The sequence below is a fragment of the Mchenga conophoros genome, linkage group LG16, assembly GCF_057382185.1.
Source record: "Mchenga conophoros isolate Kocher_MC1m ecotype Shallow Benthic linkage group LG16, M_conophoros_male_GT1.1, whole genome shotgun sequence".
In the NCBI taxonomy this organism is placed as follows: Eukaryota; Metazoa; Chordata; class Actinopteri; order Cichliformes; family Cichlidae; genus Mchenga; species Mchenga conophoros.
In genome coordinates, this window is record NC_140541.1 from 2,514,731 (window position 1) to 2,532,797 (window position 18,067).

Consider the following 18,067-nt stretch of genomic DNA (forward strand, 5'->3'; position numbering starts at 1 on the left):
GTTTGCAGGAGGTGAGCTGGCTTCAAACAAATGATGAACGCACAGAGATGTGGTGTGGAATGTGCCGTGAAAATTTAATAAATGACAAATTAAAAAGGCATGAACATTTTTTTTTGTATCGAAAAAATATTGAACCGTGACACCAAAGTATCGAACCGAACCGTGAATTTTGTGTATCGTTGCACCCCTAATATATATATAAATAGAGAGAGTTTGACAGGTGTTTATATTGTAATTCACAGAAACAGGAAATGAAAACTTTCAGACGGTGAACTAGTATTTGAATAACGCTCCGTTACCTGTCCCACGACATGCTTCCCGTTGATGAAAGCTTCAAACCCACACACTGCAGCTGAATCATCTAGAGGGAAAACATACTTTGCCTCAATGGGCACTGAGCTCAGATTTGTGTATTTCTGGAAGATGATGACCTAACAAGGACACAGACGATCACATCAAATGTCAAATCGTATGTCAGCAAGCTAACAATGAAAAACACTGAAACGACTCGATGTGCCACCGTTACCTGCGAAAGCAGATCCATCAGTTTACACTTCACATGAACGGCCTGCAGAGGGAGCTGCTGACCAGCGCTGTCCAACAGTCCGGCGGTCACCTCTTCCAAGGGGTTTTTACTGCTTTCAAACATATCATCGCCTAAACTGAGCTCTACACACAGAAACAAGAGACGAAACAGTGCAGAATGACGTGGTTAGCTTCATTTCTATCTTTCAGCTTCATAATTATAATTCGCACATAGCAGACCGTGCTGACAAAGGATTTCCACTAATCTCATAGCTGTTCAGAGACTGTCAGTCCCATCCTGACCAATAAACACAGTCCTCTCACATAGACGAAGCCACCGGAGCAGGATCTCGACACTTCTTTAGACTCGGCCTGCATGGCAACAAACCTGTAGCTCAGGGCCCAACCAACATCCTGCACGTGCAAACAAACACTTTGAAGAGCTTGACAAAAAACTGTTGTTGTGTAGTTTCACCAACTCTACATGCAAAGGTTTTGTGTCTTTCTACGATAAACTAAAAAGTGCTTTGAGTAAAGAAGTCCATCTGTAAATTATAAGCTGCATCTAATGAATGACGTCACTGTTTACCTTTAAAGACAGCTGTGCAGCAGTGACATGTTATATCTGGTGGTGTTACTGGTTAACCCCACTGGGATCAGTCTGGGCTTAATGTGAGTAAGTGTCATAATCCTGGGTGGCTTCCTTTTGGAGTTTTCAGACCTATGAACTTGATCTTGAGGTCAAGGGTCACTGATGATTTTTAGCACTTGAGGTTCAAATTTAATTCTCAGCTTACTGGAATTATAAACGTGGTGACGATGCTACCACATGAGCCTTTTACAGCTGAGGGGTAAAAACGTATGAAAGCTCAAGTTCAACCACTAAGCTGAGCGCACTGTACTCTCACGTTCATCGCCATAAATAAGAGCCGATCAAAGGCGCAGCTGTCCAGTGCTCACCTTCAGCAGAACAAGGAAGACAGAGCTCAGGTGACATGTCCACGGCAGGAGTGAAGGCCTTTAGCTGGTCTCCTTGGATGCTGAACTGAACCACATACTTGAGTTTCACCTGATCAGGACTGTATACCACATACTCATCATCCTGGAGGACACAAGAGTGGATGCATGTTTGTGTGCGTTAGTGAAGTGAACCTAGTGTGACAACAGTTAAATATTCAGCAAAGAACAATAATTCAGCTTATGGGCAGGAAGTGTTTTCTTCTGTCTGTTTATCCGTGTGCATGTAAACGCTCACACAGTCCTACTGTACCTCAAACTCAGAGGGAGTGTTTGGAGCGCGGCGGACTCCGCGCACGCTGTCGTATCCGTCGGGAGCCTGCTTCAGCAGGACGTCCGTCCTGTAGACCTGCCTGCAACGTCCCAACGCAACGTCACACACCAACAACAACCGGGAGCCATCCGTCACGCCGGGCTTGGAGTATTTCAGACTGGTGCTGTGGATGGAAAACGTGACTGTGTTGCTGCCATCTTGGTTCAGAGATATCAAAACTCCAATAATAACAAGTGAAAGCTTGTATTACTGCAGGTCAGTGTTTGCTTTACATTCAGAGGAAACTCTACAACCAGAGGACTGAAAACACTCCACAGCGTATGAACCTCACAGCCCTTCTTAGGGAACCAAGGAGAAGATGCTGAGGCGTGCAGATTACACAAGATCACGTTAAAACAAGTGGCAACAAGTCTCATGATCTTATTCAAAGCGTTATTGGTTCAAAGCGTTGCCGATGCGCACGTAGTCGGGGGAGAGGTGCAAGACTGAGTTCAGTGGTGTTGGGAATCAAAATCAATGGAACCATCAGATTTGTGTCCAGATTGTAACACGTCTCTCGTCCTTGAACTAGTTCTTCATACTTGCCTTATGTGTCGTATTACACTTTTCACTCAATGGCAAACTGTCAATGAATGAGGGGCGGCTCAAGACTTTTGCACAGCAGCATATGTGTCAGACACACAAAGAAACTGGTCAAATTGGGATTTTCGACTAACCTCAGGGAATCACTAAAGTAGATCCCACCGCCCAGTTTGCCGACGTCGGTTCTTTCTATGCCGTGGTGCTCGACTCCCACACGGGGCAGCAGCAGGCCACTGAAGAGGAGGACACAAACACAGCTGCTGTTTCACTACACACATTAAAGACACACAATTCATATGAAAGTAAAGATATCGTTATGTAAAGGAGGTCTGCTCAAATCGAGCTAAATGATTGGACGGCGTTTCCTAATACAGATGGACACAAGACGTACAGCCGGAGCCAAGGCCAAGTCAGTCAGCTGATCTTAACCCAGCTGAGCGTTTCATTGGCTGAAGACTTTGGCTCACAAACAAACAGCGATTGAAAGCTGCTGCAGTGAAGGCACAGCATGACAAAGGAGGAGGCTCGCGTCTGGTGATGTCCATGAATTCAACACTTCAGGCTGTCAGTGCCAGAAAAGGCGTTTCAACAATTACTTTCACTTGTTTCGTTTGTCCAATGACGTCTGAGCCCCTGAAATGATGAGATTGTGTTCCTCACATCTTTTTGTTCCACCCTCTGAATGAAAGCTGAAAGTCTGAACTTCATTACAAATTCATTGTGATAAAAAACCAAACCTGTCTCTGTCCAAATATTTATGGACATAATGTTTATCTAAAGTGAAAGAATAAGAGAGAGGACAGGTGAAAAAACGACATGTTTCAAAGTGATGTGATAAACACATCGTGCGTGTCTGTATACACGATAAATGTGAAACCACTAACAACATTTTCAGGTGACTGTTGTTGTGATTTGGGGCTGTAGAAATAAAGCACTAAACATCCAGAGACACGGTGTCCGGCTGAAATCCACCTGGCCAGTCAGTGTCCTTAACCCTTTAGGACCTACCATAGAACCAAGTCCACCAGAGCTTATATTATATTTTTACATGCTGTGGAGCCATTTTTGGGAGCATTTCAAGTTGATATACATCAATACAACCATTATAGCCCAGATTTTAATAATATGTCTGCATTAAGTGCATAGTAATTACATAAATTGCAAAAAAGTGCAATAAACTACAAAAAAACTGAAAATCGCTTTTGTTTTTTTAACATATATTTCTAGTTAGAGAAATTTAAGAGGCTTATCCCTCAAAACTGTAAATACAAAAAAGTTGCACAAAATAGTTTCCCACCACAGGAAATTTATTTTGAGTGTCTTCATAGTTTTGTTTTTGAAATACACCAATTTTTATACACTGCAGGAAAAACGAAAATAAATATTATACTGCAAATTTGCAAAAAAGGTCAAGGTCAAGGTCAAGGTCAGATTTATTTATATAGCACATTTCCAACAGCCGATGCTGCACAAAGTGCTTAACAATAACAATAAAATTAAAAACTACAGTGTAATACAATAATAACAATAGAAACAATAAAATAGAAGAATTGAAACAATACTAACTAATTCAGATAAATCCAAAATGCTTGGGTCATAATGTGTTAAAAGCCAGAGCGTAAAAGTGTGTCTTTAGTAAAGATTTAAATTGCTCAAGAGTTTGAGCAGATCTAATATTAAAGGGGAGACTATTCCAAAGTCTGGGACCTGCCACAGAGAAGGATCTATCACCACGAGATTTGAGGTTAGTCCGTGGAATGGACAACAATAGTTTTGAACTAGATCTCGTGGGTTTTCCTGGAGCATAGGCAGAGAGGAGCTCTGACAAGTAGGGGGGGCTCGGGCGTTGAGTGACTTAAAAACAAAAAGTAAGAGTTTAAATTGGATCCTGTAGGGGACAGGGAGCCAGTGTAAAGAGGCTAAAATTGGGGTTATATGCTCTCTCCGTTTGGTACCAGTTAGCAGGCGAGCAGCAGCATTTTGAACCATCTGAAGGCGATGGATGGTGGCCTGATCTAGACCATAACACAATGAATTGCAGTAGTCCAATCTGCAAGTAAGAAAAAGGTGGATGATACGCTCGAAGACGTCAGCCGGAAGGTATGGCTTTATCCTGGCTAGCTGTCTTAGCTGAAAAAAACAGGACTGAACTACTGCACTCACCTGCTTATTCAATTTAAAAGAACCATCAATGTAAACTCCGAGGTTTTTTACATGTGTTTTACAATACGAGGAGAGGGTACCCAACGTGCTGTCGATATGATTGAAATTGCCAAAAATGACAACCTCAGTTTTGTTTTCGTTTAGCTGTAAAAAATTTAATGATAACCACTGTTTAACATCGTCAAGGCAGCGTAATAAGAGCTGCGGTTGATCTGATCCTGATTTTAAAGGTAGATAAATCTGTAGATCATCCGCAAAGCAATGAAATGAAATGCTGTACCGCGAGAAGATGGAGCCCAATGGCAGCAAATAGAGTGCGAAGAGGGCGGGACCCAAAATAGAGCCTTGAGGAACGCCGTATTTAAGAGGAGCTAATTTGGAGTTGTGGGGGCCCATATTGACATAAAAGAACCTTTCTGTCAAGTAGGAGCGAAACCACTGAAGGGCAGATCCTTTTAGGCCAGCATGCGATTCTAGCCGTGATAACAGGATGTCGTGGTGAACCGTGTCAAAAGCTGCTGACAAGTCCAACAGTAAAAGGGCAGCAGGGCTGCCAGAATCCATAGTTAAGAGAATATCGTTAAAAATCCTTAAAAGTGCTGTCTCAGTGCTATGTAATGATTTAAAACCAGATTGAAATTTTTCTGAGATCATATTAGAATCGAGGTGTGCCTGCAACTGTAGATAGACCACTTTCTCCAAAACTTTAGATAGAAAAGGAAGCTTTGAGATGGGCCTGTAATTAGACAGAACAGTTGGGTCCAGGTTTTGTTTTTTAAGAAGAGGCTGAACTACAGCTTGTTTGAAGCATAGTGGGACGCAGCCTGTAGTAAGGGACGTATTAATCAATTTCAGAATAAAAGGGCCAACAATATTAAAAGTGTTTTTGAGCAGACTCGGGGGAAGAGAATCAGAGGGGCAGTGTGATGATCTTAGGCCACTAACTATCGCGGTCAGGTCCTTAAGGGAGACGGGATCAAACTGCTCTAAGACAGCTGAACACACAGGTGGAGGGCTTTGAACTGAGACAACAGACAACGAAACAAGGGCCCTAATCGATAAGATCTTGTTATTGAAAAATGCTAAAAAATCATCGCACATACTTGGTGAAGAAGTAACTCCAGGATTATCACATAAACTAAAAAAGCGATTAAGAATGTTAAAAAGTACCTGAGGCCTATGACCGTTTGCTGATACTAAGTTTGAGACAAATTGTGTTTTTGCAGTTTTTACAGCTTCTTGATAAGCAGAGAGACGAGTCCTTAAAATCTGTAAGGAAACATACAATCTGTCCTTTTTCCATCTCCTTTCAGCGCGTCTGTAGTCGCGTCTGAGGGAGCGGGTGTAATCGTTCAACCACGGTTCTGATGAATTCTTAGCGCGCACAGTTCTGAATGGTGCAATAGAGTCCAAGATATAAGTGCAAGTAGAATGAAGAATAGCCGAAAGGTCCTCAACATTTTTACAATTGGAGTTCAATATTCCAGAGTCCATAAAGGCAGCAGAAAAGGCAGGTGCTGTTAGTACATTAAGCGCTCGCTTTTTGCGCAGTGGGGCGTTCGACTTGTCCATCGAGCAGCGCAGTGTTAGAGTGAACAACACAGGAAGATGATCGGAAATGCGTAAAAAAGCAGCATGTGCATCAAAATAAACTATTTCCAGCAGTGCAATATGAGTCCTCAGCATCCCAGAAACGACACAGAAAGTCATAAAGTCAAAGATAACTTTTAAAAACACCAGTATAGGCTCATGAGGCCCTGATGGTAAAAACTACATTTCCGCGAAAAATGACGTCACTTCCGGTTTCGGGCAGGACATGGCGGCCATGTGATAGTTCACGCTGATGGACGTAGGAAGTGTTACAAACAGCTGATCGGATCGGCAAAGCATGTTTCTGGAATATTATGTTTTTGTTGCTGCAAGCGCTTTTTATGCAGTTTTTGCAAAGCTATATGTGGAAGGAAACTGTGACCGAGGACAAGCTGATGGCATCAGATGTAAGTACAACTCCTCCGGTTTCATATGCAAAAAAAATTATTGCGCTAGCTCACGTGGTTGCAGAGCTACCGGGATTTAAAAATAGTTACACAAAACAGAGCGTGCCCGCTCCGACCGGCTCTAAAGGGTTAAAGACGAATCACAGTTTCCTCTAACTGGTTAAAAAGCGAGACATGTCTCACAACAGACAACAAACCTTTGGTGTGACCCAAAGTGTCACAGTCCTGGGTCGTGTGTTTTGATTTTGGTATAATTATTGAGCTTTCATCGTGGTTTATCATTACCAGTCTTTTGGTTTAAGGTTCTGTATTTCGAGCTCTAGTAGTTCTTTGTTCTGTAATTTCTAGTCCTTAAGTTTTGTTTCTGTGTTTCCTGTTTTATTTTGATAGTCCCTGTCCTGTGTGCAGCGTGTTGGTTTTGCTTCTGTTGTCTAGTTAGGTCTGATTTGTCCCAGCTGTGTTTCCCTCTCCCATTCCCCGATTGCTCCGGTGTTTATTCGAGCCCTGTGTTTTTGTTGCTCTGTGTCGTGTTGTATCCTCATGCGAGTTCTGTCTGCCTGTTTATCTTCCCCAGTCTAGTTAGTTTTCTCTTCGTTTCCTGTCCAGCAAATAAAGTTGAGTTTTGGCACCTTGAGTCCTGCTGCACGCACACCATGACAGCAAGCTGTTGTTGCTCTTCTTAGAATCCAAGCACACGGGATTCTGTCCCATTAAGTTTCCATTCATTATTCCCACACAGCATCACAGATCTGCACTCGCAGCAGAACACAGGCAGAGATGTCCTGGTAGCTTATCAGTTAGATTACATGTAAATACCAAGCACAGAGTATTTATTGAAACACAATAAATACAGAAAACCTTTGTTTTTTCCTTCAGTCTTTGATCTGATTGGTCGACATATTAAATCAAACGTGTTCATGCAAACGGACTAAGACGTCCACACGGTTGTGTTTTATCCCCAAAAGTTGAATAAAATTAAATACTGACGGCCACAAGTCGCCCCCTCCCCAAAGACGCATCTATGGCATAAATGTTCCTCATTAACTCTCAGTTGACCTCTGACCTTCAGGTCAAGGTCACTACTACATGCAGCTATGGTATCAATTAAAGTTATCATGAAGTTTCCAGACAACTTTGACCTCGAGGTCAACGTCACTGAGATCCAGACTCATCGAGATATTTGGTAGCTGCAGCTAAAGTGTTTAAATTCCCCACAGCGCCACGTTCTTGACTTGTTGTTCACGCCACCCGCCTGCCTGCCCACGGCGGGTGACTACAACACCCTGACGACATTCAGACTTTGTTTCAGTGTATATGAGAGTGTCAACCACAGCTCGATGCGACGAGCTAAGTCTCTGAATGGACGGCTTTACAGAAGAGTTTTGTCGATGTGGGTTCAGCTTGAAGTCCGTTTTCTTACAGTAAATCAGGTATGAGACAAACGACAGGATCAGTTGTTCTCACCGAGACAGGATTCCCACAAAGTTGTTGGGACTGGAGGAATGGAGGAGTGGCTTAACATTCCCCAGCTCGCTCTTAAAGGTCTGAAGCTCCACCCCTCGGCCGACACGCACAATCTGCTGGATCTGCACCCTGCTGCGAAACACAGATTAAAGCGAGGGAACATCTGTGAAAGAGATCTTTGTGTCGTTGCATACAGAAGACATGCGCCAGAAAACTGAAGACAGATCATTGTGAACACGTTGGCTCGTTTACCTCTGCAACGACCGGCTTCTGACAGCAGGGATAATAATACATTTGATTTAAAAGCGCCTGTCAAAACACCCAAGGACGCTGTACAGCAAATAAACAGGCATAAAAACATGAAATATACACAATAATAAGAGCAGCAGACAGAAAGTTTAAGTTCATGGATGAGTTATATGGAGTAGGCAATTTTCAACAGGTGGGTTTTAAGGTTGGACTTAAAAAGAGGGAATAAAGTGTTTCTGAGGTCGGGGGAACTCCAAAGTGAAGGGGCAGAGCACCTAAAAGCACTCCTCTCCCTTATCTTCCCTGCTTTGCTTCTTATGTCCTTGTCTTGTCTCGTGCTTTTTTCACTTCCCTGGAACACTCTCTCACAGTCTGTGTCTAAAACCTAAAAGAGAATTATGGCTTCGATCAACTGGTCTCTGGATGCTATTGACACCCTTTAACGAGAAGTCTGGGCTCGGGAGAGCCCGAGTGCCCTGGAGGGACTTTCCCTGCCGGATACACGATGGACGGGTGGCAGAGGATCGTGTGCTTGGCGGGACTGTCGATCGAGGACGCTAAAGATATCTACCTATTCGGAACCATGATAACAGGGTTCTTGCTGATCAGAGCTAGCTTGGCCCTGGCTTATCGGAGAATTAAGAGAGCGGAACCGGCTGTTCAAACCCCCACAAGGCTGCCCGCTGGGATTGGAACGACAGGTGCGACTTCTCAGAAAGGGCTCACTGAAGGCAGCATGGAGCTTGGAGGCGCTTACGGCTGCAGTGAATGCTCAGAATAACACCTCTGAGCGTATGTTGGAGTACATCAGGGAAGAATCCACTCGGAACAACACCTCTGGGTGGAAGCTGGATTACATCGCAGATCAGTTGGCTGCGGTTGTGAGGTCTCAGAATCTGCTATGTGAGCAAAAGACTGAAAAGATCACGGAACTGAAGGTAAATAACATCATGGAGAAACTCGCAGCTATCCAACGGGAGATTGAGACCAGTGTCGGTGTCGGAGTGTTAAAAACGGCTTGAAATTCTCATGAGTTGTTTGTAAAAGAAAAACCACCATTATAATGCGGAGACCCCTTCAGCGCCAGCTGTGGGCTCAAGGCCGGAGCCGAACAACACCCTGATAACGACTCTGTTGAGTCTGTTCCTTCCCATTCCCTACAAGGCCACCTGGGTTGGCTGGAAGACTGTTTACTTAGCCTGGCAGGGCGAAGGACACTGTCTCCGCTGAACTCTGGACACGCACACACATACACTTACACTGATAAGCACACACTCATCCCCCTCCTTTTCCAAACGCCTTCGATGCTTGTTTCCTGCGGGGGAACACGGCGGGTCTGAGCCCGCGCTGGAATGGTAGCACTGTGCAGGGCGGCTGCTGTGTTCGCTTCGGATTACTCCTCACCCCCCACCCAATCCTGTGGCTTGTCATGTCTTTCACAAAGTTGTGCTGTGGACATTTATGTGCTCTCTGTGCAGAGGAGTTTTTTTTGTTTCCTGTTCTCGTGCTGTCCTGCCATGGAAGCACAGCATGAGCAGAGGTCTCTTTTTTTCCTCTTGTACTTTCCCATTGTAGTGTACATTTCAGTGTTTTTCTGTAACGCTACCGATCTCCGACTTGTCTCCCCATGTGATGTCTGTGTTGTGTGTGTAAGGTCGGGGGGGGGGGGGTCCCATTTCACTGCAGGGCAACCTGCATGTGGCGAATAAAGCTTTGATCGATTGGTGTATATATAGTGACAGCGGAGATGGAGGAGGGTGTGTGGAATGCAGCAGCTATTCCTGAGTGACCACGAAACGTCAAAACAACATGAAATCCTGTGTGTTGGGTCCTTATCACAATATGTCACCATGAATTTGAATGTGTCACTGTTACTTAATCCTCGTTTGGAAAGTAGACGTGAAACTACCTGTCCTGCAGGAGATCGGTCACAGCCTGAAACTCGGAGCTACTGGGGGGAACCGTCTCAACGCTGCACCTCAGAGCTCGATACTTCCCCACAGTGGAAGGGGCGGGGCTCCTCAGAGTCATCTCACTTGCATTCAGAACATCTCGGATTAACTGGAGGAAATCAAATCGTTGTTTTGTGTTAGTCTAAAGATACAAAGAGAACACAGAGGCTGAGCTGATCGATATCATGGACTTGTGCACTGGAGTGGGGGGATTTGTGATGTTGTCCAATCATCATCCTCCTCTGGCCCTTCAAACACACTTTTAACCTTTGAAGTCGTCGTGTATTTTTTTTCTTTAATGTTTTCTACAAATGTGTGATGATATCTGAGACACAGGACAGAGCCAGGAAGCACTCAGCTTACACCAGTGCTGCGGCGCTAGCTCGGTTAGCATTTTACTGTGTTAATATGTTTTAGTAGCAAAACCTGAAAAGTTCTTAAGAGGAACAGTGAACCGGAATAGCTGAAGCCCAAACATTTCTGGATAAATGAAGAAATGCATGCTGGGATTGTTTTGGTCGTCTGTAGTGTATGTCGCAGTGCACAGGACGGTCAGGTTGACTAACGTTTATCCACCTGTTTGACATTTTCTAAACCAATTTTTTATATTTCAGCGTAAAAGCGATCAAAAAATTGTGAAAGGTTTTTGTGAAAAAGCTCCATCTCCTGGTGGAGTTAAAGGGTCGTAGTTCATAGTGCAACGTTCCTCCTTCAGAAACACTCCCAGCAGCTGGGAGAGGCCTTATGTATACTTTACATCACGTGCCTCACATTGACCTTTAAGATTTTATGGAACTGTTTCTTACATGTGTCAAAGCGGTGGAACCAGTCGGTGCTCTCGTGTTTTTGCAAGTTGTATTGTGATAGTTTTGTTGGCTTTTCTGTCCTGGCTCAGTCACACTGCATCTCTGACAGAAATCATTCTGCAGGATATTTTTCTCAGTACGTGTGACGTCAGTGGGCGTGTCTCAGAGCCGTGTGCGTGGTACCTGACAGAGGTCCAGTTTCTGAGAGATGAGCTTGGTGCTGGGAAATATGGAGAGTTGTCTGTGTGGCAGCAGAGTGTAGACGTCCTCCAGGAGACTCATCAGCTCAGTGTGGTTTCCCTCTGTCAGCTTCTTCTGAGCCTGAAGCAACAAGCCCTCTGCCCTGCTCACCTGCACACACACACACACACACACACACACACACACACACACACACACACACACACTATCAGGTCAGGCTGATGGGAAAGCTGCAGTTTCTCTCAGTGGTCACCGTCAGCAGCTCCACGTTTTACAAACAGAGAAACTCTTACATCATTCAGGCTGAGCTTGTCCACTGAAACTCTGAGGATGTTGTCGAGGCAGCCCAGCGCCTCGGTCCACAGCAGCTCCACAAACACACCCACTTCCTGTGATAAGCTTCCTGTGTTGAGCTTCTCTTCCAGGAGCAGCTGTCAATCAAACAGAGCATGTATCATCCAACTGCTGAGCAGCACAGATGGAGGTCTCAGATGTCAAACAGGATTTCCCACATGTTCTCTCGTCCAGAAACATGAATTCAGTCCTTTTAGTTTAAAGCAGATTTGGACACACGTCCAAAACGCTCGTGTTTTCCTTCTATGTTACTTTTAGGAAACTTTAATCTGAGCACAAATATAAAATGTGACACGAACACATAAAGCAGAGCATCTGATGTGACGGTGACATTCTTAATTAATCTGTACTGAACTGTTATTATTCATGGTGTGAGACCCGATCCACCCACAGCTTTGTACTGTAAACTGCTGCAATACAGTTTAACAGAGAGAAAGATCGCTGTAGTAAAGGTTGATGCTTCAGGCCACAGTGGTTGGTGGGAGTGTACTTTGTAATATTGTGTCCTCTTAATATGTCAAAAATTATAACCAGTGTTTTGGTCAGTGTTGATATTCAACAATATTCCTCATTGGAAAAACTGAAGATTCATTAAACCTCAGAAAGAAAGTGGAAAACATTTTGTATTGAAGAAAATTTCTTTAAACTTTAATTCTTCAAATAAAAAACGAGTGAAGTAAATAAAGGTGAGTCTAAAAGCTGAGAGCAAAGAGCAAAGATGTGATGCAATATTCATCAGTGAGTGTGTCAGACCTGCTGCAGGGGCGCAGAGCCCATCTCACAGGCAGAAGGAGGAAACCTGCTCTGCCTCCGGAGACCTGAAGCCTCCAGGCTGTCTCTCAGGGCCTGGAACACCTCCAGAGCTTCCTCTGAGGTGGACAAAAACACCAGCTTGTCCCTCACGGCCTTCTTCTGTGAAACACAAGTATGTGTGCAAAAAAAGACACAAAATCAAAGGTCTATGCAAGCAGTGACATGTGATTGTGCTGACAGTGCACTGTGGAACACGTCTTCCTGTTTTGCAGACAGTCCCTGCTTACTTGTCTCAGACCCGGCTGCACAGAGAACAGCAACACTGCCGTTAGTGCAGCTCGGAGGACGTCTCAAAGCTGCTCTCCATCTGAAGGACCTAGACTACGATAGTCGTCCTGACCCTCCTGCTGATCTTATCAGTCTGTCAGCTGTTTGAGGTCACACTGAATAAAAAGTCTATTTTGAAAATATTTGAAACATCTTTTATACTGTCTATGCACACAATCCTTCAGGTATGAGCAGTGACAGATGGTCTGCTATTGTACGGAGAAACAGGAAGTCACCAGGAGTTGGTCGTAACCCTTCTAGGTTTGGCACAGGACTCGTTTAAGCACTGCTGATGATTTCGAGCTCACCGAGCTCACCTGGGGCGCACTGACAGAGTGTGCACATGACACACAGTATTTCACCAGCACTGCGTGACACTGACACTACATTTGTGACTGATTGGTTTTTTCTGTCAGGAGATTTCATCGCACTAATATTTGTTGGACCTGAAGACGAGCAGCTAAAGAAGCAACACTACGCTCTCTGCAGGGATCCAGCTCAGCTCTCATTTCAAAAGACAAATGTACATTTATAGAGTTTCACATCAGGACACAGAAAACATGAACCAGAGTGGAGTCGCGTCAGTCTCACACATGTATACACACATGTAAAAACACTTCTTACCTCACAGAGTATATCATCCTTCCAGTATCTGACCACACGGTACTGCCGCCCCTCCTCCCCTTTGAAGCTCTGCAGCTCCAGCACACACCAACTGTTGCTGTTTACCTACAGCGCATATGTTTCATACCAGTAAGAGTCATTACAGTAATTATTGCTGTGGGAATGTCATTAGTGGTAAGCTACAAAAATGTTCTTTTACCTTTTCAAAGATCGAATACTTTGCCACTTGAAAGTCACTTTGGTCTGATGGAAGATCCGAATCAGTGTCTCTATAAATTCTGTCAAGATGAACATTTCAAACATCAGCTTTCTTCTGAGGCGCCATGACTGGAGGAAGCTTATCAGAGCAGTTATCTGCACTATTAAACCAATCTAATAACTACAGCAGCTTAGAGAACAAACAGTTCAGGTTTTTAACCAGGCCAATGTTTCCAGATCTGAAGCCAACGTGGGCGGGGCTGACAGAGAAAGCTGTCTGTGCTGCAGTTCAATGCAGTACCAGCAGATGGAGACACCTGATTTCAAGCCAACATGACAATAATCACAGTCACAATCTTTGTATTACTGTAGGCTCTACCTCACAATATAAAGACACCACTGTTGTTGTCATGTGGTGCTGTATAAACATGTAATTACATATTAGCAGCCCAGCTTTATCCTTTCTGGCACAGAAGGACGCTGGGATGTACTTCGTGCCTTTACTAGTGATTCTTGACTTTAAATATATTGTCTCCTCCTGCTGGTAAAGCAACTTCTGCTTGTGTGTCCACTTCACACTCGGCAGAGGCAAAGTGTGAAACGCACACGGTGCACCTATTACACGCCTATTACACGCCTATTACACGCGTAATCGCTCACATGAACCCAGTTTGTGTGTAAATCAGAGCAGAATGAACTTGGCTGTTAACCATGTACCACATCCAGGTTCTTGAACCAGAATCAGACACATCTGATCCAAAATATTAGATCAGTGCATCCCTGGTACTTTGTCCTGTACCGTGACAGGTCAGAGGTGTCTTCATAACTCAGGGCGTCGACATTAACAGACAGATGGTCCTAATGTAACTCACTAATAGACAGATGGCGTCTCTCACCTGAACCTGTCCAGCACATTCCCACTCCTCTCAGGACTCTCTGCCCTCTGAGTCCCACTGACACACTCCACAGGTTGGGCCCGGCCTTTTGACCCTGCAGTATGGACACACACACAGTTTAATAATTAACTCCATATCACGTTGTGCACAGATCTTTGCACACACCGAGTAGCAAACAGGTTCTTATCAATTTGCACAACAGTGCTGCATCAGCTTTAAACACAATGTGAATGTGTAACACTGCACACAGCTGCACACAGCTGCACACACCCATGTTCATCTGACCTAATAAAACTAGTTCAACCTGCTGGCTGAGTCTGCTGAACATTTTTAATGTGAATGTATTTCAATCAGCGTGGGGGGACGATGTTACTGAACAGTAAAGGAAATATCAGTCATTGTGCTGCATGTGGGTAGAATTAGCAGCTTGTCTGTGTCTGTAACGCAAATTAATGGAAAAAAAATACAGAAATAAATGAAACTGTAAAGATCTGCTTAGTGGTGCTTTCTATACAGACCTATCTGCTGAGGTGCGAGCGAAGCCAGTGGAGCCGCCTTGAAGGAGGAGCGATGAAGAGGAGCTGATAAGGCAGAGGACGTGTCCAGCTTGTATTCATCCACCTGCAGGAGAACTCCTCTCTCCACACACCTGTACACGTAATCCACCCCGACCACAGGTGTGTGGTGTTTCTGAATGCTACGCAGCCTGTTGGAGCTTAGGTTGGATACATCGGTTGTCACTACCAAAGAGCACTGTGGGAAATGTAGGAAGAAATGAGAGAGAAGTCTAAGATTTTTAAATGTATTTATTGGTTTTTGGTCTCTGAACATAAAGCTGCAGAATGCACACACTGCAGCTTTGTAGCTGAAAGCACAACACAATCCAAAAGGCGTTTTGCACTGCTGGCCTGTGTTGGTCAGTCAGTGTGCAAATATATACTTTTACAAAAATAATGAATTGCTGAAGCTTCCCATCAGAAGAGAACCTAGTTCTATTAGGTCAGACTTCAGCATCTGCACCATCGTCACTAACACAGGGACGTCCTTCTGCAGAACGAGCGCTTTTGCTCACTTGTGCGCTTCTGTTGGTACCAGACAGTCCTGTGAGGCTCCATGGAAGTGCAGCCGATTCATAACCAACTATTAACTACATGTTTCTATAGATGTGGGAGAATGACTTCGATCATTCGTGGTGCAGCTCTGGCATGTTGTGAACATTATACTGAAATAGTCACGTGCTGCAGCAGGTACCAAAGAAAAAAGCTCTTTTTAAGTAAAGTTGTTTAGTAAAGTTTCATTTGAGCATTCAGCCGTGAGGAGTGCCCCCTCCCCCCGCGCTGACAGCTCACTGACCTGTTTGTTGACCACAAACGAAAGGTTGCCTCCGTGACCTGTGACTGCTGATTTCACCGTCTTCTTCTCCTTGAACGACAAACCTCTGAGCTCGAACAGCACCGAGCAGTTGTCGAACACCGCCATGTCTGGAGACGAGTGTCACACAGCTGCGCTGAGAAAACCCTGCTGGCGCTCCCACCAACTCCTGTTAAAATGCGGAAGTAACTCTCAGCAAAAAGTATCCAACGTAACAGATCAGTTAGAGAACAGCCACGCGGGACTCGTGCTCGTTAGTAAACGACGAATACAACAAAGCATCGACACGATCAGAAACAGCAAAGTAAAGGTACTGACGAAACACCCGAAGCACGCACTCGTCCAGTGACTAACTTAAAGCGAGCAGCAACATTTAACTTCCTGTCTGGTTCGGTTTTCAAAATAAAGGTCGTGACGTTAACAGAGGCGTTTCCGTTTCCGTCCTCGAACACCTCCACGACAAATCAGTGTCGAATCAGACTGAAATGTCACATATTCAGACCTTAACACAGTGGTTCCCAAAGTTTTTTGCTGGGCCCCCTTTGTTTTACAAGAAAAATGTTCGCCCCCCGCGTGCACGCGCGCACACACACGCACAAACACATCCTCCAACCACACACGCCCATATTTTGCTCCACTGCGGTTTATTTCACACCTCAAACATTTAGTAAACAATTAAGCAAATACCAGTAATCTGCAATAAATTACAGGTAGTAATGAAATAAACTACTAACTCTTTTACGCTGCGTCCGCACCTACACGGGTATTTTTGAAAACGCAGCTGTTTTTCTAGTCTTTGGCTTGAAATGAAGTTGGTTTGGAAACATATTCAGCGATGCTTCATCTCCTGCTTTGCCTTTCTGTAGGCGCCCAGTGCTAGCAGTGTCCAAGCATTTTGTTTTCCCCCCCCCCTTTTCATACCGCGCCCCCCCTAGGGCACGGGCCCCACACTTTGGGAAGGTCTGCATTAACACATGTCACCAGATATGACAGAAACAACCTGTTTTCAACTTGATCATGTGGAGCCATCCATGTGCTAATAATGAATGTGTCAAATATCCGTATTCTGCACTAATCTGTTGCACTGTGAACTGTGATAACCTGTTTCTATGTCACATCTCTGTCCTTGCAGTTTTAAGCATGTACAGAGTTTCTGACTGTTGTCTACAGTTGCTTTATTATACAATGAACTGGCTTATACTGAGCTTGCTTCCTCTCATATTGCTGTTTAAAAAAATGTAAACAGATTTTTGTAAATTTTAACAGGAACAGGCAAGGCCCCATATAAACATGAAAACTCTTTTTGATGGCTTTCTACAATAGACATCAAATATTCTCCCACATCTGTAGCAGAAGTTCCCACGAATGTGGACCTTGTAGGCTGCTTTGCTTTCCCTCTTCTGTCCAGTTCAAACCAGCTCGATGGGGTTTCAGTCTGGAGGCTGTACTGGACACTCCGTGTTTCAAGCTCACCATCTTGTTCTTCTTCCTGAGGTAGTTGTGGCACAGCTTGGACCTCTTTTTGGTGTCATTATCCTGCTGTAGGATGAAGCCCTGACAGACTAGGTGCATACCAGAGGGTGCTGCATGGCGCTGCAGAATGCGGCCATTTTGGCTCAGGGAGCCTCTCACTCTGTACAAGTCACCGAAAACAGCCCCAGACCATCACACTCCCTCCTCCACTTACTACGGCCACCATTAATCTGTGCTTGAAGCTGTTGTCCTGTGAGCCACTTATCACGCAAGCTGCTAACTACAGTGTGTCCATCACTGCAGAGGGGGTTGGAACAGCTGTAGGAGTTAGTAGCAGCAGCTTTCAAGGCCTCATCCGCCCCCATTACTGCAGAACAGCTTTAAACTGTTAACCAACATTGTGTTCCCTGAAAAGGCATTTTTGTATAATTCTGAAATGTACATTATTTTACAGTTTTGGGTAACCTTACCCTTTTTTAACCTAGTTCACCACATTTGTACCATTTCAAACTATTCATTGGAAAATATAACTTGGAGAATTGGGCAGTTCTGAAAGTTTTGACCGGTTGTGTATATTCTTTAAAGTTTTCATACAAAAAATCAGGATGGATGACTTTTGCTCCTAAAGTATTTCTTGATGATAATAATAATGATGATTTTTATAAGTATTGTAACGATTGTTGAGGTTATTTTACTTTGACAGGTTCACTGTCTGTGCACTGTTACTGTTTCTTTAAGAGAAGTGTTTGGGTTGCAGGAAAGTGTGTGCGGGAAGGGGAGGGGGCTCTTGTTGTTGTTGGGTAGCGGGGGAGTGAGTTGATTGGTGGTGGTCAGAGGGCCC

At 44.4% G+C, this 18,067-nt stretch overlaps 1 protein-coding gene across 2 annotated transcripts in view; it reads right to left on the reverse strand.

The window, feature by feature from the left end:
* Positions 1 to 16,133, reverse strand: part of parp4 (poly (ADP-ribose) polymerase family, member 4) — a 41,453-nt gene extending 25,320 nt beyond the window's left edge. The window contains exons 1-15 of one of the 2 annotated variants that reach the window (XM_085248479.1): positions 15,736 to 16,133; positions 14,901 to 15,135; positions 14,383 to 14,476; positions 13,488 to 13,566; positions 13,289 to 13,393; positions 12,338 to 12,496; positions 11,524 to 11,661; positions 11,213 to 11,380; positions 10,181 to 10,332; positions 8,023 to 8,151; positions 2,533 to 2,631; positions 1,796 to 1,979; positions 1,486 to 1,627; positions 527 to 669; positions 300 to 431 (exon numbers count right to left, since the gene is read on the reverse strand). In XM_085248479.1, coding sequence (XP_085104605.1) covers positions 300 to 431; positions 527 to 669; positions 1,486 to 1,627; positions 1,796 to 1,979; positions 2,533 to 2,631; positions 8,023 to 8,151; positions 10,181 to 10,332; positions 11,213 to 11,380; positions 11,524 to 11,661; positions 12,338 to 12,496; positions 13,289 to 13,393; positions 13,488 to 13,566; positions 14,383 to 14,476; positions 14,901 to 15,135; positions 15,736 to 15,861 — 2,085 coding nt within the window. In that variant the 5' untranslated portion in view covers positions 15,862 to 16,133. Of the gene's footprint in view, positions 1 to 299; positions 432 to 526; positions 670 to 1,485; positions 1,628 to 1,795; positions 1,980 to 2,532; positions 2,632 to 8,022; positions 8,155 to 10,180; positions 10,333 to 11,212; positions 11,381 to 11,523; positions 11,662 to 12,337; positions 12,497 to 13,288; positions 13,394 to 13,487; positions 13,567 to 14,382; positions 14,477 to 14,900; positions 15,136 to 15,735 lie in introns of both variants that reach the window. The other variant, XM_085248478.1, reaches the window with a different exon arrangement.
* Positions 16,134 to 18,067: the final 1,934 nt, after the last annotated feature.